Raw genomic sequence first — 12,422 nt, forward strand, 5'->3', positions numbered from 1 at the left:
GGGATCCCCGCTGTCCCCCCCCCACTCCCCCGCCATGTCTCCCCTTTCCGTGCCCCTCGGGCCGGCGACCCTCTCCTTCGGTACCCAGGGAACAAAGGCAGGGAGGGAGCCCCCTTTTCTGGGACACGCGTGTCTTTTGCGCTGCGGGTGTCCCTGGGGAACTGTAACGAACACGGAGTTTGCTGGGGTGTTGTCATTATTGTTAGTACTATTAATTATTTTCTAATAAGAGTCGTGTGGGGACCTCAGGGCCGCCCGTCTGGCCCTGAGGCCGCCAGCTGTGGTGTCCACGGGGATGAGACGTGCAGCCACGCCGGGTGCCCCGGGAATTGGCTGGGTTTGTTGTGTTTTTTATATTTAAACTTGGGTTTTCACGGTTTATTTGTAGAATCTGGGCATGCTTGGTAATTTAAGAGTTTCGAGAAACCACCATATCTCTACCTCACCCCCACCCCACCCCTTTTTAAAGAGACTTTAGCGGTTATGTTCCAAATATAATTATTGGTATTTAAGTTTCTAAGCTTCCTGCAATCCAGTGTGTTGAATTCCTGAATAGCTCAGTGGGCATCTTTGAATTCCAATTTGATCGGGCTTTTCGTCGTGGTAAGGTGAAGGAAAGTAATTGTTAGAATTGAGAAAAAAAATACTGCTTGAGTATTTTTCCATAGTTTTTTTGTATTATGGTGGTGGAGTGCTTTTAGCTGACTTAAAGTGGCTAATGAATATGATTGTAGCCCAAAATGAATTCAGGTAATTTTCTAGTTAAACATATGGTCTAAACTTCCAAAAATGTCAGGAGTAATTTATAAGGTAATCAGAAAATATATTGAAAAAAATTTAATTTCAGGCTTAGATTTTTCTGTGTGTATACTTTTGCATTCTCATTAAAAATTATCTTTTCTAGATTAGTAAGAAGGAAATGGGGTTTTAAATACATTTTTGTCTTCCATTTTTAAGTTGGGAGTAAGATCCTTAAGGTGGGAAAAAGCCTACTATGAAGAGAATGAAAATGTGGGACATACCTTTAATCTTTCAAAGACTGTTGCTATCAAATGTGACTGAGTTCTTGATGAGCTTCCGATTTTTAAAGACAGGACTATTTATTATGATTATGTAATTACACATTTAGTAAGTGATCAGTGATCATCATTGCCTGATAGTTTTCTTTGACCAACTGAATGTCTTCTGTATAATAGTATTTGGGAAGCAGTTTTAAAAAATTTGATGTGACAATAGAGGTCTGTATGTTAATACATTTCTCTTGTACTGGATAATATGAGGTCTGATATGTAGTTCTGATTTTTCCATTGTGTATCTGTTTCTCCTTGGACAGAATATCTACCTTCTCTGAAGTTGTTGCTGGTGCAGAGTGGAACACCTACCTCAAGATTGTCTTGTGAGGTACATAATTCATGTAAAATTCATTTTGAATTATAAGGGCCTTATAATCAGCTAAAATAATTTCCTTTATTAGATTCTGCAGAAAATATTCTCAGTTACATTGCATCAAGATTGGAAAATATTTTTAATGTAACTCTAGTTAAAAATCTCAAACATAGCCAAATGTCTGTGGCTGAAGCCTGAATCCTAGTTACTCAAGAGGCTGAGAGATCTGAGCATTGGGGTTCCAAGCCAGCCCTGAGACTCTTTTCTCCAGTTAACTACCAAAACAACAAACAAACAGAACCAGAAATGGCACTGTGGCTTAGAGTGGTAGACCACTAACTAGTTGGGAACACAAAAGCTCAGAGACAATGCCCAGGCTCTGCGTTCAAGCACCAGGAACAGCAAAACCCAAACCCAATAAACAACAAAAACCTCAAATATATATCACAGGCTGCTTTATCCCTTTTTGTGCATAAGTAATTCATACACAGAAAATGAATATGGCAGCCAGGCGCCCGTGGCTCATGCCTGTAATCCTAGCTACTCAGGAGGCTGAGATCTGAGGATCTTGGTTCAAAGCCAGCCCAGGCAGGAAAGTGCGTGAGACTCTTATCTCCAATAAACCACTAGGAAACCGGAAGTGGAGCTGTGGCTCAAGCGGTAGAGTGCTCACCTTGAGCTGAAGAGCGCAGGGACAGGGCCCAAGCCCAGAGTCCAAGCCCCATGACCGACCAAAAAAGAAAAAAAAAAAGAAAATGAATGTGGCCTTTTCAGCTGTGAAGAATGTTAAATGTGTACTGTTCTTGTTTCTATATCTGGGTGAATCAGTATACAACATTTTAAGGTTTCTTTTTCCTAAGTGTAGAGTTGTTTAGAATCACAATATTGAAAAATGATTGTATAAATTAACATCAGTTTTTTGTGTGTTTTTTCTTTTGGTGCTGGGGCTTGAACTCAGTGTCCCCACTCATCTTTCTGGGTCATGACTGGTGTTCTACCACTTGAACTGTAACTCCAGTTTGGCATTTTGTTGGTTATTTGGCTATTTGATGCCTAGGCTGGCTTCAAACCATAAAATCCTTCAGGACTCAGTCTCCTGAGTAGCTAGGAGTATAGATTTAAGCCTCTGGTGCCTGGCTCTCAGTTTATTTTGAATAGAATTAGATCTAACAATTTTACTATTTTCTAGTTTCTAAAGGAATGTAGTAGTATATTAGTAAAGGATTATGCTATAATGTGGTTGTTTTGGTCATAGAATAATACTTTGTTTTCTTTGAGAAAAGGCTATAAACTTAACAAGTAATAGTAGGTATATATGTTGTTAATAGTTTCACTTTTGAGTACCAAGAGTCATGATGTGTCATTTTTTTCTTAAAATGACGTGGAGTGGGATATGTACTTTTCTGTAATTTATTAAAAATTATCACTAAACTGTGCATTTTATATCTAAAAGCTCAGCACACTATTAATGAAATAAGTGTAAATAATTTGAAGACCATAAAGCCAATCTCTTACTTAAATAATAAAACAGGTTAAATCATTATTTAAGGAATATTAATTTTTAATGAATAGTGTCACCTCTTCCCTTATTTTCTCCCAGTTTTTTCCCTCCCAACTCCCTTCCCCCACAAGTTCATTTTCAACATAGTATCTAGTGAGTATCACCGATGAATTAGTTCACCCTCTGTCCTATCCTTTCTATGCTTCCCTTCCCCTCCCCCAAACAGATAAACTTACATACAAGACAAAAAGTACAGAAATAAAAGATACAAAAAGTAAAATGAAAAACCTTTTGTTTCCATTTCTTTGAATTCATTTCAATAAACATTATTTTATATGATTGTGTACACAGAGCTAGTGAGCCTTTGTCATCTTCTCCTAAGAATATCCTCCTTTGGTCTCACTGTGTGAATGTTTAGAGTCCTGTTTAATTTATCATGTCGAAGTATAATTTGTTTAAAGAGTATTTCTGGAGAATCCAAAATCTTACTGGCTATGATGTCCTGTGATTGTGTGTGTGTGTGTGTGCGCGCGCGTGCGTGCGTGTGCATGTGCATGCATGCATGCATGTGCATGTGCCCTGGAACTGAGACTTGATCTCAGAGTGGGGTTGCGGTCTCTGGGCTTTTTTGCTCGAGGCTAGCACTCTACCACTTGAGCCACAGCTCCATTTCCAGCTTTTTATGGTTAATTGGATTTTCATAGGCTCTATTAAACCTCAGCTCTCAGCCTCCTGAGTAGCTAGAGTTAATAGATGTGAGCCACTGGTGCCCAGCTCTAGTGATATATTTTAAAATGTACTTCATTAATAACATTGGATCTGTATCACTTAGGTAATTGGCTAAATGATTTCAACCCAATATTAATGATTTTAAGCAATTTTGAAACTAAGGCCTATAGTACTAAGATGCTATGTATTTATTTTGGGTTGCTGGGGATTGAGCCCAAGGTCTCTTAGGCAAGTACTATACCACAAAGCAATTCCAAGGGCCCTTCCCCCCTTTTTTGAGTGGAGGTATCAAGGTAACCTTGGACTCACTGTGTAGCACAAGCTAGCCTTGAATTATGACTTGTCTTTACTTTCTGAATACTGTGATTACAGCCAAGATTGCACCATGCCCATATCTTACTCCTTTCCAATAGTTTAAATGTTTCTTTTTAAATAATACGTTTTTCTCAGGAGGCTGAGATCTGGAGGATTGTGGTTTGAAGCCATTCTGGACAGAAAAGTTTTTAAGACTATTTCTAAATAATCAGCAAAAAAGCCAGGTGGGAGGCATGGCTCAAGTGGTAGAGTACCATATTATAAAACTAAAAATGTTTGTTACGGACAAAGCTGATTTAAATTTTTTTTCTCTTGGTCTCAAAGTCATGTATAACAACAATCATATAGAATCCTAGATAATGAAGTGGAAGATGCATCTATTTTCAGATAGGCTGTAGTGTGAAAAATACAATCATGTCATAATTTTTGATTAATGAAAACTATTGTTTATGTTTACTCTATTATACTGGTAGAAAACAGTCCAATAGTTATATCACTGTATATGTTTATCATATTGATTTTGAGACTTACTGTTCATACACATACACATAATATTTCCCAACTTTTTAGGAATTCCCAACTTACACATACACCCATATACCTGTCTATACATACATATGAATGTTTCTTTAACAAACATGGAAAATCTGTGATTTAATTCCAAGTTTTAGGAGTACATAGACACATTTTGTTTGGCATTAGATGAACTACTCAAGAAATTTGGAACATGTTGAGTTGAAATCCCTTTGTGTAACTATTTAAAGATAATAAAGTGTTATAGACAAAAAAAGAAAGCTGGAACGAAATAGTAGTTTGTAATCAAGAATTGAAAGCTTAAGAAGAGGAAGTGTGGCTCAGATAGTAGATTTGCCAGCCTTTTGCAATGAAGTAAGAACATGAGGCCCTGAATTTAAGCCATAATTAAAAAAAAATTTCTGTCATTTGGCTGGGGGCAGTGACTTGTACCTGTTATCTGAGCCACTTAGGAGGTGGAGGTAGACTGATTGTGGTGCAAGGCTGGTCCTGGGAAAGGCATAAGACCCAATCTGAAATAAAATGATTGGAGTGTGGCTCAAGTGGTAAATCACCTCCTTAACAAGCCTAAGGCCCTGAGTTTGAATGATGGTACTAAAAAAAAGAAAGCTTACAAACAGACTTGCATTTTTTAAAAGAATTTTTTTACTTAATGCTTAAATAAGTTTGATTTGCCTTAATTATATCAGTTTAGGAGACACTGAAACTTTTGTTTTTTTAAAATAGATTCTAAAGGAAGACTTCAATTTGGTAATTTGTTTAATCAGTGCAAGTGAAATTAAGGAACAATGGATGTAGAAAATGAGCAGATACTGAATGTGAACCCCACAGGTAAGTATTAACTTAAACCTTGACTGTGTTGTGAGAAAACTTCAGGCATTTTATATTTTAAGAAAAGATAATAGCAAGCCGGGCGCTGGTGGCTCAGGCCTGTAATCCTAGCTACTCAGGAGGCTGAGATCTGAGGATCGCAGTTCAAAGCCAGCCCGGGCAGGAGAGACCGTGAGACTCCTATCTCCAATAAAACCACCAGAAAACTGGAAGTGGCGCTGTAGCTCAAGTGGTAGAGCACTCGCCTTGAGCTGAAGAGCTGAGGGACAGCCCACGACCGACCAAAAAAAAAAGAAAAGATAATAGCAAAACTATCTTCAATAGTCTAAGAAAGTAGACCATATTTTTAAGATCAGATTTGTAAGTTTTGTTTTCATGTAAATTCAGATGTCTTTGTTTTTCTTCCTGTCTTTTCATATCTTGTGTGCATTCTTGCTTGTATATAGTATAGAATGGAGAACAATAGTGAACTTAATATTTTCACATGGTCTAATTGCTATAGTATTATGTGTAAGGGTCTAGTATGTACAGGTAGCACAGAACTTAATACCTAGTGGGTTATGATACTAACTGTTATTAACAAAGTACAATGACTACTACCAATTGTGAGACAACTATTAGTTTAGTTCTGATGAAGTCTCATATACCAGTTTCCAACCACTCTACAAACTTGGACGCCATTATTATTCTACTCCTCTTTTCACACCTGAGTCATCTGCTTTAAAGCTCTTTTTTTTTTTTTTTAGGAAAACATCTCACACTATTAACTCTAGCCTTGCCAATTTCAAATTACTTTTTGAATGAATTATTGTAAATTTCTTAGCTCCTCTCCTCCTTTTTTTTTTTTTTTGTCGGTCGTGGGGCTTGAACTCTGGGCCTAGGCGCTGTCCCTCAAGGCGAGTGCTCTACCACTTGAGCTACAGCGCCACTTCCGGTTTTCTGGTGGTTTATTGGAGATAGGAGTCTCACGGTCTCTCCTGCCCGGGCTGGCTTTGAACCGTGATCCTCAGATCTCAGCTTCCTGAGTAGCTAGGATTACAGGCGTGAGCCACCAGCGCCCGGCTCCTCTCCTCCTTTTTATGCTTAACCTTTTCTAGTATATTCTGTATTCTACCAAACTAATCCCTCTACCTCCTCCTTAAGATGTCAGATACAAGCTTTGAAGTTTGGATGTAAGAGTTGTTAGCAGTGATTCTGATGTAGTAAGCAGGATCACGAATGGATAATAAATGACTTTAAGTTACATGGTAAGGTTTACGATTACTGTGAGATAATGGGAAACATTTCAGAGTTTTCATTTGTGGTATGTTTAGAAGCAGTTGGTAGTTTGGAGAAATATTTGAAGACTATAGGCAGGGAGACTTCCATAGAAATGTAATGAGATAATTTGAGGTGTGGAGCCAGTGGCTCACTCCTGTAATTCTGTCTACTCAGAAGGCTAATATCTGGATATTCTAGCCTGAGTATCAAAAAGTTCGAGAGATCCTACCTCAAAATAGCATCAAAAAACCGTCTGGGAACATGGCTCAAGTGGTAAAGTACCAGCTCAGCAAGTTCAAGGCCCTGAACTGAAACCCTAGTACCATTAAAAAAAGAAATTTGAATACAACTAATGTTTACTTGTTTTTTGAGTACCACTGTGTTTTTTTCCTTTTATACTTTGTCAAGAATTGTAAAGGTTTTAGCACCTCTTTTTTTTTGGGGTCCGGTCGTGGGGCCTGAACTCTGGGCCGGGGCACTGTCCCTCAGCTCTTCAGCTCAAGTTAGCACCTCTTTTTAATAGATTAATTACAATGTTTAGTTTCAACATGTCTTCTAACATGTTAAAGTCTATTTGTAGACATGATATATTGTAATTATATTTGAATGATTCAGCTTTTTACTTGAGTTGCACTGAACAAAAGTCTGGTGCATTGGTAACTAGCTCAATAAATAGCCTTTCTAACTTACATTAAGAACTAGGCCCAAGTAGTTCCTGGTTACTCAGGAGGCTGAGATCTTAGGATCACAGTTCAAAGCAAGTCCAGGTAGGAAAATCCAAGATATTCAACTTCAGTTAACCAGAAAAATGCTGGGCTGGAGATATGCTCAAGTGGTAGAGCAATAGCTGTGAGTAAAAGCATCATTGAGAGCATGTGATCCTGAGTTCAAGCCCCAGTATTGGCACAAAGTAAAAAATGTTTTCACAGAAAACTATGTCTCTGTGTGATCCCTATGGGCATTTGACCTTACAGAATGAAGGATACTCTACATGCTGGTGATATACAAAGAACATTGTAGTCATTGTTTTAGTCTATGGCCTTGTTGGAAAAACAAGACTGCTTCTAAAAGAAATCTAAAAGAAATAAATTGGTTTCTGTGTATGAGCATTAGTGTTATTGTGGCTAGAGTTGTTAGCAAGTAAGATTTGAGGTATGTCCTAAAGGATTGTCACAACTAAAAGAGCAAGTGAGGATGACATTCTAAGGAGGAACCACTGAGAACTCCAAAATGTGTTGCTGTCTTTCAGAGGATAATATGCCATCCTGAGGTAGGTTTGGGGCTGGGAAGGTGGCTCAGTGGTAGAGCGCTTGCCTTGCATGCCTGAGGCCCTGGGTTCGATTCATCAGCACCACATAAGCAAAAAGAAAAAAGCCGGAAGTGGCACTGTGGCTCAAGGGGTAGAGCACTAGCCTTGAGCTGAAGAGCTGAGGGACAGCGCCCAGGCCCAGAGTTCAGGCCCCACGGCCGGACCCAAAAAAAAATTTTTTTTTCCAGAAAACAGAAAGTTTGTGAGATGAGTTAGGACTTGGATATAATGGCTTTATTAAGAAAAAACATATCAATAAATATGATAGTGGAACAATCATATATCTAAATATAATCATATATAATTATACATACACACAAAATCACTTGTTTGCCAAAGTCTTCTAGATTCTTTGGATTACTAATATTTTCTGAGTATCTGTAATTCATCAGGGAATATATGAGAAACCATTTGAATATTCTGAACCTTAGTTTCTTGTCTGTATAAATTGTACAATACTTGCTGAGCTTATTGGTAAATGATGGTATCTGGTACAATGCCTAATAAGTAGTAAACATTCTGTAAATACTAGTTTTTCTCCCTTCTCTCAAGATTCTTGTCTTAATATTCCCTGTTACTCAATTCTCTTCTCACTAAAGTCTTAATTGTTTTTTGTTTCTTATATTAACATAGATTTTTTTTTTTTTGGTTGGTCATGGGCTTGAACTCTGGACCTGGGTGCTGTCCCTGAGCTCTTCAGCTCAAGGTGAGCGCTCTACCACTTGAGCCATAGCGCCACTTCTGGTTTTCTGGTGGTTAATTGGAGATAAGAGTCTCACAGACTTTTCCTGCCTGGGCTGGCTTTAAACCATGATCCTCAGATCTCAGCCTCCTGAGTAGCTAGGATTACAGGTGTGAGCCACTGGCTCCTGGCTTAACATAGATTTTTTTAAATTCAATGTGGGTGGTAACATTTTTCCCCAGGAAACCTTGTACATTAAAATTTATTTAGTTTCATTTCTTTGGTAATGGGAAAAGTAATCACCTTGTTATTTATTAGGTTGTACCATATGAAATTATGTTACTAACCTACAAAAATGGTAACTTCATGTATTCACCCTAATCAAAATTACATCTGGATTATACCTGAAATAAAGGTAGATGCTTAAAATAATTTCATTCTTCATTTTTTTTTTCTTTTTAAGATCCTGATAATTTAAGTGATTCTCTCTTTTCTGGTGATGAAGAAAATGCTGGGACTGAGGAAATAAAGAATGAAATAAATGGAAATTGGATTTCTGCATCCTCCATTAATGAAGCTAGAATTAATGCCAAGGCAAAAAGACGACTACGGAAAAACTCATCCCGGGACTCTGGCAGAGGAGATTCAGTCAGTGATAACGGAAGTGAAGCGGTTAGGAGTGGAGTAACTGTGCCGACCAGTCCAAAGGGAAGGTTGCTAGATAGGCGATCCAGATCTGGGAAAGGAAGGGGACTACCAAAGAAAGGTTGGTATATACTGTGTGCAGAGGAACACATAGAGAACAAATTGTCTGGTTTTTGTACTATGAATTTCTTGTTCTAGAAATCAGAGAATTATAATGTTGTATTTTATGGTGCATGTAAATATTATATAGTGTATATAATATATATGTATTTACAAAGTAATGATGAGGACAACTTCACTTTTCTTTAGGTTGATACTTTTCTCTTGTGTTGACTTACTTTCCTGGGGGCAGAACTTTTAATCTATTTCTGGCAGAATATGGTATACACTGATGTTTTTCATGTTATGTTGTGCAGCCACTTTGTTTTAAAATGGTCAGAAATTTATCATACTTATCTAATGGATCTAGTTAGGTCTTCTTTGAAGAATAATATATACACATTTGGTAACATTTGTTAAAATATGGACAGAATTTTAGTATTTTCGTAGGTATGGCTTGGAGAGTTCTCTTTAGCTTTCTTTGAGTACTGGAGTAGATTGGCTTTCTTTCATGTCTGCATCTTCAGCATGCAGATAGGGACTAACATGGGTCTGTAAACTTGTGTCTATGGTAGAATTTTGGTTCTGTTTGGAGGTTTGACTAACTTCTGAGTAGTGGGAGCTTTGGTTAAGATCCTGATAATTTAAGTCATTTCTGGATGATGAAAAAACTTGGAATGAATGGAGAATAATTAAACATGGAAATTTGATTCCAATATCTTCCATTAATAAACCTAGAATTAATCTAAGTCAGAAAGATGACTAGAAGGCTAAGATCAGGAGGATTGCAATTTGGTTCCAGGTCTGCCTAGTAGTCTTGAAACTCATTCTCAATAGTAGAAATGATCACCCACCTATGGCAGGAAGTGAAAACCAGGAGGGTTGCAGTCTTGAGAGTGACCTGGTCAGGGAGTGAGACCCTGTCTCAAAAATAATCAGTGTATTTTGGGGTGTAGGTAGGTTTCACCATCTTACCCATCCAGAATTGTTTAAGGTTTAGGAGTTACTAGAAGATAGGACCTCTTTTTATTATTTATTTATTTTTTTGGTGCCAGTCCTGGTACTGAGGAATTGAACCTAGGGCTTAATGCATACTAGGCAAGCACTCTACCACTAAGCTACATTCCCAGCCCTACACAGGACCTCTTATATTCTCCCAGCACAAAAGTTTTAAAGACTGTAGATAAGTATCACCATTTATAACTTGCCTTTTTTTTTTTTTTTTTTGGTCATTGATTGTGGGGCTTGAACTTAGGCCTGGCTGCTTAAATTTTTTTTTTGTGTGTGTGTGTTTTTGTTTTTGTCAGTCATGGGGCTTGAACTTTGGGCCTGGGCGCTGTCCCTCAGCTCTACAGCTCAAGGCAAGCGCTCTACCACTTGAGCTTCAGCGCCACTTCCGGTTTTCTGGTGGTTTATTGAAGATAGGAGTCTCACGGTCTCTCCTGCCAGGGCTGGCTTTGAACAACGATCCTCAGATCTCAGCCTCCTGAGTAGCTAGTATTACAGGCATGAGCCACCAGTGCCCGGCCTGCTTAAACTTTTTTTGCTCAAGGCTAGTGCTCTACCACTTTGAGCCACAGTGCCATTTCTGGTTTTGGGGTGGTTAATTGGAAATAAGAGTCTCATGGACTTTCCTGCTTGGGCTGGCTTTGAACTGGAGTTGTCAGGTCTCAGCCTCCTGAGTCAAGTTAGGATTACAGGTGTGACCTATCAGTGACCAGCTGTAACTTCTGTTTTCTATGTAAGGAACAGGAAATGTTTTTTATCTTCTCTTTGCCTTTTTCTGTTTCTCTCCCTATTTCAGCTTTGTTATAGTAAAATCATTATTTGCTAAAACTTAAAAAAATAGTGCAAAAGAAGGACTAGAGGCATTGTAGTATGCTTACCTAGCTAAGTGCCAGGCTGATTTCAGATACAAGTACCACCAAAAATTACTATGGAAAAGTTCTTCCATGAGGGAATGAGAGGGGGGAAAAAGAGGAATGATAAGGAATCAACTTCAGATAAGCTGAAATTGTAGTGATTTCTTACATATTTTACAATACTAGGAGTTGGACTAAGAACCTTGCTCACTCAGTTTGTGCTTTTCCACTTAAGTGATACCTTCAGCCTGGTTTTTTTGTTTTTGTGCTGCAACTAGAGATTGATCTCAGGGCTTGGGCTCTGTCCCTGAGCTTTTTCAAAGCTCAAGGCTGTTGCTCTACTACTTGAGCCACATAGCTCTAATTCCAGCCTTTTGGTGGTTAATTGGGAGATAAGAGTCTTACAGACTTTCTTGTTCAAAGCTTTCCTGGCTTCAAACCTCTATCCTTAGATCTCAGCTTCCTGAGTAGTGAGGATTACAGGCTTGAGCCACCAGTGCCTGATTCTAGCCTAGCTTTTTGATGGTTATTTTGGAGATAGAGTCTAGCAGACTTTTCTGGCCAGCCAGGCTTCAAGCTGTGACCTCTGGATCTCTCAGCCTCTTGAGTAGCCAGAATTAATAAGCATGAGCCACTGGGATCCACCTGAAATTTTCATTTTTGTGAGTATCTATATAATTGTTGTTTGGATCAAAATGAAACCTGTTTATCAGACTTTGGTTTGCTTAATAGCAAGGATTATACAAAATAATTATACAAAATAAAAACTTAAAAAGATTTTGATGATACTGTAAGGGATCTTTATAATAAACAATATATGTATATTTCACTAAATTTAAATAGAAATGCAACTTGCAAGACAAATTGTTATACTGGTTAGTTTGTATATAGAAGCAGGGAGAAATACTAGTGCTGTTAATACTTACGTAGTAGTTTTTCTAATTGTAAAATATAGATTAAAGTGTGTGTGGTATTACAGCAAAGGGTATTTGACTTTTAAAACATTTGATGTTGGTCACTGTGTTTTTTAGTTAAGTAATTTTTCTGTATTGCTTTCACTGGCCCAACATGTTTTTTTTCCTTCTTATTTTGGGCCTATGAAATGACAAAATTTAAAGTTCAATGCAGTCACTTCCCACAAGGTCCTCAATATAGTTACTTTTCAGAGTTGCTTGTTTTTACTTACTTTAAAGTATTTGCCTTTTTAGTTTTAATCTTTACTATTTGGAATTAGAGTATAAAATATAGCCTAATCATCATTGAAAAATT

At 37.9% G+C, this 12,422-nt stretch overlaps 1 protein-coding gene across 2 annotated transcripts in view; it reads left to right on the forward strand.

Moving 5' to 3' along the window:
- Pdcd4 (programmed cell death 4 (neoplastic transformation inhibitor)) overlaps positions 1–12,422 on the forward strand; it is a 30,691-nt gene that overhangs the window by 620 nt on the left and 17,649 nt on the right. The window contains exons 2-4 of one of the 2 annotated variants that reach the window (XM_013017719.1): positions 1,334–1,401; positions 5,192–5,296; positions 9,011–9,313. In XM_013017719.1, coding sequence (XP_012873173.1) covers positions 5,254–5,296; positions 9,011–9,313 — 346 coding nt within the window. In that variant the 5' untranslated portion in view covers positions 1,334–1,401; positions 5,192–5,253. The remainder of the gene's footprint in view (positions 1–1,333; positions 1,402–5,191; positions 5,297–9,010; positions 9,314–12,422) is intronic. The other variant, XM_013017720.1, reaches the window with a different exon arrangement.

The sequence above is a fragment of the Dipodomys ordii genome, unplaced genomic scaffold (assembly GCF_000151885.1).
Source record: "Dipodomys ordii isolate 6190 unplaced genomic scaffold, Dord_2.0 Scaffold36, whole genome shotgun sequence".
Lineage (NCBI taxonomy): Eukaryota > Metazoa > Chordata > Mammalia > Rodentia > Heteromyidae > Dipodomys > Dipodomys ordii.